Below are 17185 nucleotides of genomic sequence, written 5' to 3'. Positions count from 1 at the left end.
ACAACCAATTACGCCACGAGCCACCCAACATGCATCCCCGAGTTGCAACCTGCAAGGTGGAAAACCCTGTCTTTGATGTAACTGCTTCCCTTCCTTCTCAGGGTCTGGTCAATTATACCTTTGTTGCTGTTCTTTGATTATGCCTTCTGTGTATTCGGCTGTCTGCCCCCATCAGCCTCCTTGATTATACATTAACAAATGCATATTTCAGGGATCTGCCCAATCGTCTATAATTTGTTTCCCTCCAGTAAGCTATTCACACTTGATTATCTAAACTTTCAACCGGGAGAGATGCATACTGATTAAGGCCCTTTAAATACAGTCTACTGCTGTCTCCAGGCAGGTTCATGACACTAGAAGTATGTAGTGCCGGCAGAATGCTGATTTGATGTCAGCGGTATAATTTGGGAGATCAGTGTTCCAAACTAATGCCCTCTTGGGAGTTTAGCAGCAGGATGGACTCTTCCCACCCCCAACTAATTCTACCTACAGGTGTGAACCATTGATAAATTGCTGGTTGATTTGTCCTACAGATGCTTGGATTCCACAAGTATTTGGTGCTTTCTAAAGTTGTTGCAACTCTACAGAGAGTTGTTAAGTAGTGCTGAAGGAGTTTGCACTGACTTCCAGGCTTCTGCACAAATGAGTTGTTTTCAGGTATGTGCACACAAGTAGACATTCCCCATGTAATATACCATGACTTTGCGAATGCACAGAGGCCAGAGTAGGTCAAGCTGCTGGATGGCTCTCATCATAGATTCCTCCCAGCTGAGGGAGCACCATTTTACTTGAACCTGTGAGAAACGACATGTGTGATGTAAGTTCATCTTCACTGAAATCTGTCATCTGTTGCAGCTGCAAACTTACGGCAGAGCAAAAAATGCATTGCCAGTGGTTGTGAAGGTGACCATGGTGATGAACCTTTACGCATTTGGCGCTTTCCACACTGCAGCTGGAGATAATTATATCTGTTTGTCGTCCACTGTTGCATAAGGGAGGTCACTCTAATCAATGAGAATCAACGGCATTCTATTCCCTACTGCCAGACAAGCAGAAGGCTTTGTAAGAATTACAGTCTTTCCTATAATGCTGAGACAAACACTAATTTGCAGCTATCACATGTAAACTGCCCTTCAGCAGAACTGAAAGTTGGTATGTTGCCATAAGCAGAAAATCGTGCAGGACAATGTTTGGTATTCTGACAGCACCTATAATGCCTTAATTCAGAGGCACTAGGCTGCATTTCAACCAATAAAGGGCAGCAAGACTTTTCCATTGACATAACTGATGATTTTGATGTGCAAACCACATGCGCAGTATGCATACAACGGAAGCAACAACATGTGATAGAGCGCCCCACTGTTGTGTAGTAACCATGCTTGCGGACCATGAGACATAGGACCAGAATTAGGCCACTTGGCATCAAGTATGCTCCGCCATTCAATCATGGCTGATATTTTTCTCATCCCCATTCTCCAGCCTTTATTAATCAAGAATCGATCTCTGTCTTAAAGACACTCAGTGGTTTGGCCTCCACAGCCTTCTGCGGCAAAGAGTTCCATGGATTCATCACTCTCTGGCTAAAGAAATTCCTCCTCATCTCTGTTTTAAAGGATCATCCCTCAAGTTAGAGATTGTTTCATCTGGTTCTAGTTTTTCCTACAAGTGGAAACATCCTCTCCACATCCGCTCTATCCAGGCCTCGCAGTCGCCTGTAAGTTTCATTAGATCCCCCCTCATCCTTCTAAACCCCAAATGAAGTTTCTGCCTGTAATTAGCAGCACAGTGGATAGTAAGAAATATGATGCTGCATAACCAACCATCCTGAGAGGATAGCTTTGCCACCAGCTACTTTTCACGCTGTTGTCTGCTTGGGCCACCCATTGAGAAAGTCATCTGAGTATGATAGCAGTACCCAAAACCCCAATTTCCAACTCACCAACAGTTCCACACCTTAGCTTTCCTGACACTATCAGTGTGTCCATTTGGCCACAATAAAACAGTAACGTGAACCAAATTTATAAATCAAATCATGCCATATTATATACAAAAGCCAAATAATCACCTTTTTGCACTCCCTTTGTGCCTGTCTTCTGTGCTTGCCCGATTGGATTGGATTTGTTTATTGTCACGTGTAGCTAGGTACAGTGAAAAGTATTTTTCTGCGAGCAGCTCAACAGATCATGTACATGGGAAGAAAAGGGATTAAAGAGAATACATAATAGGGCAACACAAGGTATACAATGTAACTACACAAGCACTGACATCAGATGAAGAATACAGGGAATAGTGTTAATGAGGTCAGTCCATAAGAGGGTCGTTTAGGAGTCTGGTAACAGCAGGGAAGCTGTTTTTGAATCTGTTCGTGCGTGTTCTCAGCCTTCTGTGTCTCTTACCCGATGGAAGAAGTTGGAAGTGAATAGTGGGTGGGAGGGGTCTTTGATTATGCTGCCCTTTTCCCCCAGGCAGCGGCAGGTGTAGAAGGAGTCAATGGATGGGAGGCAGGTTTGTGTGATGGACTGGGCGGTGTTCACGACACTCTGAAGTTTCTTGCAGTCCTGGGCCGAGCAGTTGCCATACCAGGCTGTGATGCAGCCAGATAGGATGCTTTAGATGGTGCATCTGTGAAAGTTGGTAAGGGTTAATGCGGAAATGCCAAATTTCCATAGTTTCCTGAGGAAGTATAGGCACTGTTGTGCTTTCTTGGTGGTAGCGTCGCCGTGGATGGACCAGGACAGATTTTGGGGGATGTGCACCCCTAGGAATTTGAAACTGCTAACCATCTCCACCTCGGCCCCGTTGATGCTGACATGGGTGTGTACAGTACTTTGCTTCCTGAAGTCAACGACGAGCTCTTTAGTTTTGCTGGCACTGAGGAAGAGATTGTTGTCGCTGCACCACACCACTAGGTTCTCAATCTCCCTCCTGTATTCTGACTTGTTATTATTTGAGATCCGGCCCACTATGGTCATATCGTCAGCAAACTTGTAGATGGAGTTGGAACCAGATTTTGCCACGCAGTCGTGTGTGTACAGGGAGTAGAGTAGGGGGCTAAGTACGCAGCCTTGCGGGCTTTTGGGCTATTGAGGACTATTGTGGAGGTGTTGTTGTTCATTCTTACTGATTGTGGTCTGTTGGTCAGAAAATCGAGAATCCAGTTGCAGAGTGGGGAGCCAAGTCCTATGTTTTGGAGCTTTGATATCAGCTTGGCTGGGATTATGCTGTTGAAGGCGGAGCTGTAGGCAATCAATAGGAGTCTGATGTCAGAGTTCTTGTTGTCAAGATGCTCGAAGAATGAGTGTAGGGCCTGGGAAATGACGTTTGCTCTGGACCGGTTGCGACGGTATGCGAATTGCAGTGGATCAAGGCATTCTGGGAGAACGGAGGTGATGCACTTCATGATCAACCTCTCGAAGCACTTCATTACGACTGAAGTCAGGGCCACCGGGCGGTAGTCATTGAGGCACATTGCCTGGTTCTTCTTTGGCAACGTATGATGGTGGTCTTCTTGAAGCAGGAAGGGACCTCGGAGTGGAGTAGGGACAGGTTAAAGATGTCCGTGAACACCTCTGCCAGCTGGTCCGCGCAGGCTCTGAGTGCACGACCAAGGATCCCGCCTGGGCCCATCGCCTTCTGAGGGTTCACTCTCAGGAAGGCCGATCTGACTTCAGAAGCTGTGATTGTGGGTATGGGTGAGTTATGGGCTGCTGGGGACTCAACAGTGGATTGTTGGTTACCTGCTCGAACCGAGCATAGAATGCATTGTGTTCATCGGGGAGGGGTGCGCTACTGCCAGTGATACTTCTCGGCTTCGCTTTCTAGCCCGTTATGTTGTTTAGTCCTTGCCGCAATCGCCGAGAGTCTGTCTGTCTGACTCTAGCTTGGTTGATATTCTCTCTTGGCATCTCGGATGGCTTTGCGGAGGCCATAACTGGATTTCTTGTATTGGTCAGGGTTGTCTGACTTGAACGCCTCAGACCGGTCCTTCAATAGGGAGTCAATCTCGCGATTGAGTCATGGTTTCTGGTTGGGAAACGTACGTACCGCTTTCTTTGGCACGCAGCTGTCCACAAATTTGCTTATGAAGTCTGTGACAGTGGTGGCACACTCATTTAAGTTGGCCGCTGAGATTGTAAATATGGATCAGTCCACTGTCTCCAAGCAGTCACGTAAGAGCTCTTCTGTTTCCTCGGACCTGCACTGCACGACCTTCTTAGCTGGATTCTCCAGCTTGAGTTTCTGCTTCTATGCCGGGAGAAGGAGCACGATCTTATAGTCTGATTTCCCAAAGTGCCGTCGGGGGATGGAACGGTAGGCGCCCTTGATTTTTGAGGAGCAGTGGTTAGGAGTGTTGTCGCCCCTGGTGGGACAGATGTGCTGGTGGAATTTTGGCAGTACACTCTTGAGGTTGGCCTTGTTGAAGTTTTCGGCCACAATAAACAAGGCCTCCGGGTGTTCGGTTTCATAGTTGTTTATAACTGTGTACAGTTCGTCCAGCGCCTTCCTCACTTCTGCCTGGGGTGGGATGTAGACCGCAGTGATAATGGCTGAAGTGAACTCACGTGAAAGGTAGTATGGACGGCACTTCACGGTCAGGTATTCCAGGTCCGGGGAGCAGTAGGTCGCCAGATCCAAGCACCAGGAGATGTTGATGAGGAGGCAAACCCCTCCATCCTTCGCTTTGCCTTGATGACGCAGTGCAGTCTGCCTAGTGAATTGAGAAGCCTTCAGGTTGTATGGCACAGTCCGGTGAGGCGGGGGTGAGTCATGCCTCTGCGAAAGAGCACACAGCAGTCTCTTACTTCCCTCTGAGGTTAGTCTGGCGTTAAGTTCATCTAGCTTGTTTTCGATTGCTTGGACATTTGCCAGGAGTATGCTGGGAGAGGGGTCTTGAAACCGCGTTGCTTCAGTCTAACCTGCAGACCACCACGTTTCCCTTGCTTCCTCGGTCGGCGGCTGTGGCTGGATGATCCTGGGATCCAGTGGGAGAAGTCTGACCTTGTGGACGGTAGATGGGCCAGAGTGCTGGCGGGGACCAGGGCGCTGGTTACGTTTCCGGGGTCGCGTCTGGCAGGGTCCCGGGTGCTGGTTGAGGTAGAGGGGTTGCTAGGGGGGGCATGTTTGAGATCTGGATTGGTCCCTGCGTTCTGCGGGCACGTGAACACCTTGCAGCGTGTTAAGAGTCCTCGTGGGGGCTCTCTGCCATTTTGGGGGTCCGGGGTCGTGGACAGGGGCTTCCTGAGGCAGGCTGGCCTGAGTCCCGTGGTCTGTTCCCTCCCTGGGGTCGGGTCTTGAAGTAGGCCCGGTCAGGCCTCCACGTGAATTTTTCTTTCTTCCATCTCCAGGTAGGTCGGGTTGCTGGGCGGGCCTCTCCGGGTCAAGTCGCTGGGCGGGCCTCTCGGGGTCGAGTTGGGCTGGGTCTCATCATCGGGGGCTCCTATTCACCATCATTGGTAGAAGGTGGTTGACTTTCAACCGCAGGTGCCATTGGAGGATGACCTCAAGCACCTCTGGGCTGGCTGGATGACAGCAGCAAGGACCTGGGCAGAATGAAAGGGTAGGAAGTGAATGCTTTCATTCTAAGAGAGGACATTGGTTTATGATACACTGCCCCAAGCCTAATGCACTGCCTCAGCAATTTTAGTAATTTTCTGGAGCAGATTGCTGAGCTATTTCAAAATCCTCCAAGCCCCTTTGACTACAATAACCTAAAGCCATGACAACAGTCTAACTTGTGCAGCCGCACTCAAGTTTTTGGTGACTTGCTTGAGCTACAGTTGAAGGTACAACATTGGCCATCAGAGGCTGCACGATTGAGTCCCAAGTGCACAGGCAGAGTTGGCCACTACTTCCATACTGGAAAGTTTAGGTTTCAAGTTCTGTGCAAATCCGTGCACAAAATTAGTGCTGGACTCCTCCACGCTGCTAGCCACTGGATGAAAGCTCCCGATGCATCAAGCATTTCACCTGCAGCTTGTAAATCACAAGTGTGGGATGGTGAATAGTCATAAGGATGATTAGGTTTTTCAGCCCTGCTGCTGGCCACTGCCTCAGCAATGACCATTCCAATAATGGGCAACATCGTCTCCTCCAATGAGGTTAAGACATGCAAGCACACCTCCCTGTTTTGCCACTGCTTCTTCTGCACCTATTCCTCGAAGAGAGCTAAGTGTGTCAGTGAATGTCGTGTAACCGATCTGGATGATGTGGCTGTCACAGTTGAATAGCTGGCAGTATGTGCACCCTGCAAAAATGTACATGTGAAGTTTGCAGCAGTTAAGTGTGTGAGGATGCGATGGGGCACATGCCAGGTATGAGTCCTGATTCAGAGAATGTTGCTAGGTGAATGATTGGACTGTGGCAATTTGAGCAGTGCCTGAGGCTAGTGGTTCAGTGGTAGGGTATGGCAGTTGAAGGTGCATTCACTGACCTTGTGTTGTGTAAGATCACTGAACCTTCCAGCATTCTTGCCCTTGGGAGGTTGACATCCAGCATTGTTCTCCATCTCCCGTTGCCTTCACATCGTGTGCCTGGAGGGGATCCTGGCTAACATTTCCTGATTTATTTTGGAATACACAAGTGATTTGAATGCCTGGCTCCTTTAAAACATTTTTCATGGCCAGCTATATGCAGTAATTTATAGGGGCCAGTTGGTGTGTGCCATGAGTAGGGGCATCCAGTTTGCTGTACGACCACATGGCTTAGAAGGGACATTGCTCCTGGCCCTGTAGATCCAGAACATCGCTCCTCCTTTCCATTTCTTTTATCATGGCCCAGCATCCGAAATCCTTTGAATCTGCACTCTCCGGCAGTATGTCATTGTTAAAAGCGACCCAGGTCAGAGTCACTTCCAACAATAGCTCCACCCACAATGCATTTCCCTTAAAGCGCAATCTCGTTTTAAAAAGTGTTAACCACTCACAATATTGGCCTCCTGTTAATGAACCGAGCCAATCAAATGCTGGCAGAATGTTAAAATCACTAAAATAAGCAGCCATTACAAAATGGTGCTCCTTTGATCGGGTATCTCAATTCCTGTGCTTTTTGAAGTACCGTCAAATTTAACCCACAACTTCTTAAATTACATTAATGCAAACTGACGGTCAAGGCGTTTCCTTTCAAAACAAATGATGAAGCTAAGCAAAAGGTCAGGGTGCATTGAGCTTGACAGGAGAGAAATCTTACCATTATGGTAAGCAAGATTCTAAAATCCATTACACCTTTGACAGAAGGCAAAAACGCAAGTTACAACTTCAGGGATCACAACCCCTGGTACAAAAACTAAATACTATGGATGCTGGACATCTAGAACAGGAACAAAAAGTTGGAAAAATTGCAGGCCAGGCAGCATCTGTTGTGTTGAAACAGTAAACATTTATGGTCTATGACCTTTCAGCAGAACTGGTCAGGCTGAGTTTCAAGTTTAATTGCAAATTTTTCCCCAGCTCCAAAACGTATATAATTAGACAAGAAAAATGACAAGGAACTGCTGTATCCATGAACTTCTAAATATGTAAGTCCCCACTTTATTTCTCGGTACAGCAACAACTGACACATGTGGAACTGTGTCTGGTCTTAAAGAGCCCACAGACATGCGTTGAACAGTCATGGTGACGTGGTTTCAACTTTTCATTGTTCACAATTGGAAAATGTAAACATCAAAACTTTGGAGGAATATCGCAGTTTTCTCATAAAGGCTGAGCTACATGGGTCAAACATGCACTCGCAACAGTACTTACCTGTAACTTTTTTTGAGTCGATTTAAGCTATTTCTTTCCAAGTAAAACCACTCATTTTTCAAAGCTGCAATACTTCCCACTTGCTCTTCGAACATGAGTGACACAGGCAAAATGTAACTTCTTGGATATTCATTGTTACCCTCAGAAGGTATGGTGGTCCACTTTCTTAAAACTGTATTACTTGGCAAAATGGAACTTATTTCATATCCATACCCTGAGACGGTATGGTGGTGGATTTCCTTGAAGCATCTGTGTTACTTGTTCGAGAGCATTAAGAGTTAACAATATGATGCAGGACTTGAGTTGCATGTTGGCCAAATCAGATAAGGGTGGCAGATACCTCTCCCTTCCCTAAAGGAGGCACATGAATAATTGGCTTTTAGACAAGCAGTCTTCCTGGTCATTTTTCTGGTGTTAACTCACAAACCACCAGGCTCCTAACAAACCCATAAATCCAGTTAAATATGTAAATGTAAAGTACTCAGAATATTTGTGATGTGTTTATACTCTTGGAACAGACTCAGGCGTTGAAGGGAAATGTTTCTCTGATTAAATGAAGTAGAGGAAGTCCATAACTTGTAAGCTTTTACACATAGAAAACATGCTGAAATAAATGGACTTTTCACATGAACACTGTCTGGTGTGCAACTATGTTTCAATGCCACCTTATTTAGTTACTTAACAGTTCAGCCTAAACATTCATATCATCTCTTTCTCATTACATTATCAAAGCATTAAATAAGACTAGCTGGCTATCTGCAGAAATTACTTGCATTTTAAAAAAAACTTGTACCCATTATGGTGGAAAACATCAGTGCATGGAATAGGAATGCTCATCAAGCACTACAACATGAAATACAGCATAAATTAGATGCAGACTTCATGAGTAACTGTCTATTCCATCAATACATCTTAATTCCCTGAATAGCGTTGCAATATTTGAAGCAGATCGTCACTGTTCATTTAATAAAAAGTATTCATGGGATGGACGTTGCTAGCAAGACCAACATTTATTACTCACCCCCAAATGTTGGCAATTTGTTGACACAGCAATAATGAAGAACTACAATGCATTTCCAAGTCACAATGGTGTGTGGTTTGGAAGAAAACCTGGTGGTGATGCTGTTTGCAAGTCCCTGCTTCCCTTGTCCTTTTTTGCGGTAGTTTGTGGCTTTGGGAGGCGCTGTTGAAGAGTCCCTGTAGTGTATCTTGTAGACACAGTGAGTCGATGGTGGAGGCAGTGAATAAGGTGGTTATGGGGCACCAATCAAGTGGGCTGCTTTGCCAAGGATGGTCTCATGCTTCTTGTTGGCAAGTGGAAAGTATTCAATCACAACCTTGACTTGTGCCTTGAAGATATGGATAGGCTTTGGGGAGCTAACAGATATTTCACTGCTGCAGAAAATCTTCCTTTGCGCTCAGCATGACTCCAGCTAGTAGAGTTTACACCTTCATTTCAATTGACTTGAATTTTACTACAGCTCCTTGGAAGTCACAATCATATTCTGTCTTGATGTCAATGGTTTCACTCCTCCCCTCACCTCTGGACTTATTCATATTTGGACCAAGGCTGCAATGAGATTTGACACTAAGTGGTAACTGAGCATTGGAGGGCAAGTGCTGCTCAACAACACTGTCAATTACAGTTTCCATCACTTTACCAATAATGTAGATTAGATTAATTGGATGGATAGGACATACCTGGGCAATTTCCACTTTGTCCGGTGGCTGGCTGTGGTTTAGCTGTACTGGAATAGTTACGCTGGCTAGCATGGCTACTTCAACTGCACAAGTCTTCAACACTACAGCTTGGTGTCCACAGCACCTCAAGGATGCCACGCTCGCAGGTCTGTTTGCAATCTATCCTATTTAGCATGGTAGCAATGCCACACAGCACAATGACGGCTGTCTTGTGCAAAATTGGAATTTCGTCTTCACAGGGACTGTGTGGTGGCCACTAGCCAATATGTTCATGCATACGCAATTGGTAGCTTGCTGAGGTAATGGTCAAACATATTTTCCTTCATGGTGGTTCGCTCACCACTTGTTGTCTGGCAGCTATGTCCTTCAGGACTTGGTCAGTAATGGTCTTCAATCCAAACTTGGTGATGATGGACATTAAAGTTCTCCAGAGTCCATTCTTTGACCTTGCTATCTTTAGCGCTTCTTCCAAGTAATTTAATATGGAGTATTGATTCATCAGCTGAGGATAGGCAGTAGGTGATAATCAGCACGAGGAATGCTAGCACAAGCTTGACCTGAAGGTGCGTTGAACATCATATGGTTTGAGGACAATGCTGAGAACTACCTCCTGACCATATATTGTGTCACCATCTCTGGTGGATGTGTCCTGCCTGTAAGATAGAACATAACCGGGGATGGCGGTGGAATCCGGGAGATTGACTGAAAGGAATGATTCTGTGAGCATGACTATGTGAGGATGATTCCTAACCAGTTGATAGGGCAACCCTCCCATTTTGGCAGAGATTTGTAGATGTTAGTGAGAAGGGCTTTGTATGGTCGATTGGGCTGGTGCTCTCCTGTTGTGTCTGAATCAGATACCTTCCGATCCCTCCTTTAGCCCCATGCCTATTACAAAGTTGGGGAAAATGTTGGAATTTAATTATAGCATTCTATAAAAGCAGAAGCATTCTTCATCCCAACAGTATAAATAGGTTTTGCTGCCCTTGCTCCTCCCCCAAAAGATAAAATTATATTGTATTTAGATTCAGCTCCTTTAAAATATCAAGGCAAAGTTTTCTGTTTACATATTCTCCAATTTTAGTTTTTGTTGTTTCTACAAAGTTTATCGGGAATTTGCGTGCTTTTAGAAAGTCAAGCACTTTCTTTTCAGATCAATCACCATTATGGAATATGGCTTGAGAATTAAATATTCAAAAACTGACAGTTGTGCAGTAGCATGGAGTAAGAAAACAGTCCAAAGCAACAACTGGAGCCTTCACGATTGCTTTCTTCCTTTTACACTTGCAATAGAGAAGCACATTTGGAGTAGATCATCATGGAGATTGGTTATACAATACAACCAATATTGGGCAGTTCTCTGCTAATTAAAAAGTACTATATATTTTTCTCAAATTTATTGAGCAACATTTGCATTTCTTCCCTTATTTCTTGAAAAAAAAATCAAGAACGCCACAAATACTAGCATCACTTAGATAATGTTTAACAATTCATCAGGTATTCATCCTGACAATGAGTTTTGGTAGGTACTTAATTGTTAAGGGCATCACATCTGAGCTCTCCACTGCTCTCACTCTAAGTTCATATACTTGCCTCCTTCCCGAAGGCGCAATGAATAGGAGTGAGAGAACATTTCAGTAACTCCACTGTCTATCCTGTAGGATCTCACATCACAAACTAAATGTGAGATCTTTCTGTTCTTTATAGGTCAGTATCATGGAAGGAAATACATTTAACTACAGTCATTAGGCCGCAAGCAGCTGTCGCATACACTATCGTTACGTAGTGGAACATCAAGAGAATACAGTAATATATTGTTACATCATTGAGAAACACTTAATCCTAAAATCATTTAAACATTCAGGATGCACACATTTAGAAATAAGGCATGCTTTGAAGATGCCAGCAGCAAAAATAGTCCATCCAATTCTTTTTAGATTTTTTTTCATAGAAACTAATACAACATCACAAAATGGTTGTGTTCTCCGAAACACAGGTTTTACTACCTTACTGCCTTGTACTGAGCACATCTGTTGCAAAGGTGCTGACTCAAATCAATTGAACTTTGTACAGTTTACCTAGTTATTTATTAAAGTGGAATTGCTTGCATTCAAATTCTAATAAACAAATGTTATATTAATATTTAATAAAGACCAATAATTATTGTGGCTGGGGCTTCTTTACAATCAAACTTTCATACTTTTGCCAAGTAAATAACTCGACTGTATTGAGCAATCTCCACAAGAGCTAATACAAAAATGGAAAAAAATAAGACAGAAGTTAAGAATAGCCAGGACGGCTGCAGATTTGCCACTTTCATCCAGTTCTTTACCTCCAGTAAAACCCATGGCCTCTAATCTGTCCCTTTCTCTGAGTGAAATACTGAAAATTTGGCATGTAAAGAAAAAGTTTACAAAGTTTTTTAAATCTTCTAAGCCCCTAATTGTTTAGCTATGGTACAAATGCAACTGTTATCCACAAATAAGACAGTTGGTGTGGAAGAAAGAATAGTTTACAATGCCAGTTCTGTTGTGACGAGCTCCGATCATCACTACAAAGAAACCAACATTATTCTGTTGTGTTCTTTAGACAGGAGGGTCAGTCAGTTATCACTTTGGTTGTTTCGGCAAACAAAATTCATGCTTTACCTTTGCTTACAATACACTTTTTACAAGTTAACAACAAACTGCAAAGTAGAGGCCATTTAAAATATCAAAAGATCATGGGCTGCACAAATCTTTTGCACTTTTATCTTGGGTACAAAACAATTGCAATTTATTGAACATAGTTTGAATTATAGCTCTTTTGCTGCTGTTTATGAGTTGTGGCTTACAAAACTAAATTGTGACAATAGATTCTGTGCTTTTGTTTTACATGTTTGGACCAAGGACAGAAGGCTGATGTGCCTTATAGTGAAGGCAGGGTAATGTCAAAACAATAATGTTGCGCAATTTAGTTCAGAGATTAATGATATAAATGAATTGCAACTCACGAGATAGCGCTATTATTAACTTATTTAATAAAAAAGAAGCTGGGACATCACCAGCAAATTTTACTTTGCTTCACCATTTTAGAAGCCAGCTTCTGTGCAGTTCTATTCTTCCTGGAACTCTAAACCTCATTAATTAAATATCTAAAAAGATACTAGAAGCGTCACTATCTTCTAACTATCCTAATTTGATTTTCAATATTCTAGATGTGTACCACGAAATCATAGAACAGGAAGAAGCTACTGAAATCCAACTGGCTGGTGTGCAGAGCATGAAGACATTGGCTATGCATAACAAAACAAAGATGCCAGTGCAGAATGCTTACCAATGTGTGGTCCGGTGCACAGCTGGTTTCTCAGATGGTTATTTATGAAGCTCAGAGGATTTGTGAAAATCAATTACTGACCAATGAATGTACACTATTCCACAGCAGCAAAGTAACCAAGTAGAAGGAGGGTTGTTTTAGGCAGTTTGGACACATTTCTGAGTGGCTGATATAGTACATTAACCAAAGAATTGGCAGAGATCTGCCCTCCCTTTCAGTCAGGTATGGTGTGAGGCAAAAAGCCACAGAAAATAAAGGAAGATCAAAAAAAAATAACTGAGGCAATAAATAATTCAATTAAGTGGTGCAAATGAGACACAAAGTGTGTTCATTTTCAAAGGAAACCTTCTAATAACTCCAAACGAGAACTCTGAAAATTACAATTTTTAAAGTTCTTATTTGTTATTGGTTTTTACCAACATGTGACTGTGACAAAGTTTCACATTCTTTTTCAAAAGAAACTCTAGTTAGTTTAAGGAAGCCCACTAATCAAGTTGAATCAAAGCTGAAGTATTTTCCAGCTATTGTGGGACAATAGCCTAACGTACATGCCTGTCCCTTTAGCCCAACAGTGCAAGAGTATTATAAAAATGTCAATGATTACTTTGATTGCTCATTGGAAGTGCAGTTTAATTCGTACGGTATGAAATTAATGGCATTTATATTATTCACTATTAAGATTTCCAATTTTAAATCTTTTTGCACTGGGAAATTTATATTCATAATTTGCCACTTACATGTGCTGTGTCCCCAATTAGCACCTTGTCCAATTAGCATTAAGAAAAGTGTTTTTGTAACCTTTCAATCTCAAATACTTCACCTGCAACAGAAAAACTAAGAACACAAAAGTTACCCAGCACACAGAAAGTGACAACTTGGAGGGTTATACTTCACCCCAACTCTCCATAAGTGTAATTTTGCGAGATACACTCCCACAACAGATTTCAAAACCGTCTCACTTCAGGAACATTTATCCCCATTCAGTTCAGGGAACTTCATGATTTAACTTTGAATAAAAATATTGCAAATTTCTGAACAAGTATTTGAATTGTGACATTTCATTTTCACTCCTGCCCATTTCACAGCCTCATTCAGGCAGTAAATAAGGAATATTTACAATTGTTCCTAATGGCCAAAAGAGAACACAAAAATAGGAGCAGTAACATGTGTTATGAGACAACCTTCTCATTTAACGAAGTTACATTTGTCTCAAATGATTTTGCACTCAGAAAAGCAGTTAATTTAAATGGTGCAATCGTGAAAATTATGAACAGTAGTTGTTGGAAGTATATAACACTCCAGAAATGTTGTGCAGTTTGGAACAGTACATTCCTCTTTTGGCACGTTTCGCAAACTTGTCCATCCCCCACAGAATTGATAGGTTCCTCAACTGCGACTGTGTTAAAATAAACTGGAATGGTTGGCCGGTGAGAGAACTCAATGGCCAAAATCAAAAGGCGGACATGATAATTCAAAGAAAAAGAACAGAAAACTGAACACTTAATAAATACACATTTGTTGGAACGCCCACTGCGTGCAGACACACGAACTGTTCCATGGTTTCAAGTTAACTTTATTGCTCCTTAAAATTACAGCTGGCATGACAGAAAAAGGAACAATACAGCAATACAGTATATAATAAAAAAAATGAGCTGATGAAGCAAAGCCATGATAACAGGCTCAGGACACACTGGATTACAATTAATGTGGTTTCAACTTAGTTTCTGATAATACTATCGATTAACTTTTTAAAAAATATTCCCACAGGCTGCTAATAAGAGAAGTCAACCACCTATAGTCTAGTGCTCTTACAGTTAACAATAAAATAAAACAAAAAACTCAAAACCACTTGTGTAATTCCTTGTCTGCCCAACCTCTGCGAAAGATGTTTCTCCAGCCTACTCCACCGTTATTGTGGAGCCTAGAGAGAAATGGAAAAATTAAAATTAGTTCAACTGACATTTGAAACATTTAACTAAGCTGAATAAAATTTTACTTTAATGATTAGCTGAAAAAATGCTCAACTTCACACTGTGCTGTACTGTTCTGTGTTCTACGTTCACCACAACCACAGTTCCTATATATTAACATGCCATTTCCATATAACAAGGTTATTCACAGCTTTCCCAATGCAGAAGGTGACAACAGACCACTACATTGCACTTTGGAGAATCTAGGGCATACCACTGGGGAAATAATGCATCTATGACAATAAATTGTGATTGAATTTAACTGAGAAAATTGTACAAGTGAGTCAATAACTTAAAAGAAATTCAAATATAAAATTTCTGGGATTTGGCGCTGGGACATGAGGATCACATCATCCATAAATCATCCCAAATGCAATTTCCTTTAAATAGGATGTATAGGCTAGGGTATGATGCGCAACTCCAGGGCTTGGCTACGAAACCGGAGCGAGCAATACCAACAGCTATGATCACCAAGACTAGAAATGTTATGCCTTGTGTGCAACTAAGAATTGTCCTTAATCCTCATTCACACTGGACTCACTGAAATATGGGATCTGTGAGTTGTCAATTTTTCCAAAGTCTTCAGGGGAGTAAACTGGTTACAAGTGTACACAAAACTACCTGGCAGGTAAAGTTATTATTCAGTACATGATTTCAAGATGCTTTGCCTACTTCAGGTGAATAATGATTGGTTTTCACTTGCACATGTGCAAGGTAACTAGGAAATTGCTTGATGTCCAGCAACTTCTTTACAATTTGAACATTTGATCCAGACTGGATTCTAAAATGTTTGTAATTTTTAGGACTTGAAAAAATTTGTTTTATTTGTGGTAGTATTGGAGGCTTGATGTTCTTTAGAAGGGAGGAAACATTTTATACAAGCATAAGCAACAATGTTTGAAAACAATGCTTTTTTTGAGGGGGTGGTGGAAGAGAGAAAGGAGGTAGCAGAAATAATGTTGCACTTTGGAGCCATGCAGGATTGGAAAAGTAGATAAACGATAACATTTTCAATGGAGAAGGGGAACAGAGATCGGAGAGTATAGATACGTATATTTAAATGGATTTCAAATGAAAAAATATACAACATACAAACAAGGTTATGCATATCACAAAAGAGTGATGATGATTTTGTGAAAGATATTGGTCAACTTATTATTGGGAAAGTATAGTATGCAGTTCAGTCATTCATTCCATTATAAAATGAATTTGAGCCATGAGAATGTTTGAGGTATGGATTCAGTGACAGTACCAAAGATGAGAGGATGCATTTATAATGAAAAGTGGGGTTCTATTTAAAGGATAAGGGTTAAGCAAAGGATCTCAAAGAAATATTGACATTTATGAAGTGTTTCGAATAGTAAATTTTCATTGGTTGTTCAATTGTTCAGAATAAGCACTGGAAGCATAAAGAGGAAAAGAGCAAACCAAAAACAGAGCAATGCTTGCCAAAGCTGTGAACATTGAGTAAATAACCACAAAAAAAAAATAAAGAACTATCGGGAAAGAACAGGAAAATAACGAGTCAAGTAGAAAGCTCCTTTGTGGAACTCAACACTATCATGGTGAAATCCCGTGGTGCCAAAATTTCTAAACTTACCAAATTCCTACTTCTACTTGCTTTTGTTTCTAGAGAATATTCCCTTCAGTAAGAAACTATTCTAGCCCTTTTTGACATATTCATCCCTCTCCTCCCCTGGCTGATCTGCTCATTCAATAACTGAAACATGTTTTTTTCACTCCAGTGACGACATTTCCTGTCAAAATGCTGTATGACCTACAGAACTCCACAACATGCTACTGGTACATAACATTGAATAAAAATGACCTTTTTAAAAAATAGGCAAAAGCCAATCCATTAAAGAGATTCTCCAGCATCTTGAACAAAAATAGTGGATGCTGAAATAAATATTTTGTCCCTATTTGAAGAACAAGTACAATCTTATACAGTGATAAAAGCATTTTTTCCCCAAAAAAAGAGGTGGCTGGTCCTTTCAAAATGGGAGCAAAATTATAAACTTGTCCTGGAAACGTACAACTGTTTTCCTGTATATATGAAGCACGTAGTTGACCGTGCTGAAATCATATGCAGAAAAATATATTTCACAAAACATGCAGGCATAATTTTTAAAAGTGCACTTGGTTTTGTCGCTTACCTCATTGTACAAAAACAGTTCAATTATTCTTCTTAGAAATATTTAGTGCGGTTCAATGCTTTCTGGGCTAATTCGCCCTTTTCATCTGTTATTTTCTCCCAATCTGTTTGTCCAACCACAAATCCTATGGCTCGTTTGCGCTCAGCATCCTTCTCCTCTTCCAAGTCTGCCCATCTCACCTAAAGCAGATTGGGGAAGTTCAGATACATATGTTTTTTACCTGCTTGCCCAACTGAAGCATACTGTTTTCCGAAGCAATCAGAAATTATGCGCAGAAGCATTCATATATCAGAATTTTATTCTA

General features: G+C 41.9%; 1 protein-coding gene across 1 annotated transcript in view; it reads right to left on the bottom strand.

Annotated features, from left to right (window-relative positions):
- Nucleotides 1–14307: 14307 nt before the first annotated feature.
- ylpm1 (YLP motif containing 1) overlaps nucleotides 14308–17185 on the bottom strand; it is a 142627-nt gene continuing 139749 nt past the window's right edge. Inside the window, exons 21-22 of the mRNA XM_038774362.1 lie at nucleotides 16882–17060; nucleotides 14308–14676 (exon numbers count right to left, since the gene is read on the bottom strand). Coding sequence (XP_038630290.1) covers nucleotides 16914–17060 — 147 coding nt within the window. The 3' untranslated portion in view covers nucleotides 14308–14676; nucleotides 16882–16913. The remainder of the gene's footprint in view (nucleotides 14677–16881; nucleotides 17061–17185) is intronic.

The sequence above is a fragment of the Scyliorhinus canicula genome, chromosome 2, assembly GCF_902713615.1.
Source record: "Scyliorhinus canicula chromosome 2, sScyCan1.1, whole genome shotgun sequence".
Classification (NCBI taxonomy): Eukaryota; Metazoa; Chordata; class Chondrichthyes; order Carcharhiniformes; family Scyliorhinidae; genus Scyliorhinus; species Scyliorhinus canicula.
Note: the sequence above shows the minus strand (reverse complement) of the source record. Positions and strands in the feature narration are given on the sequence as shown.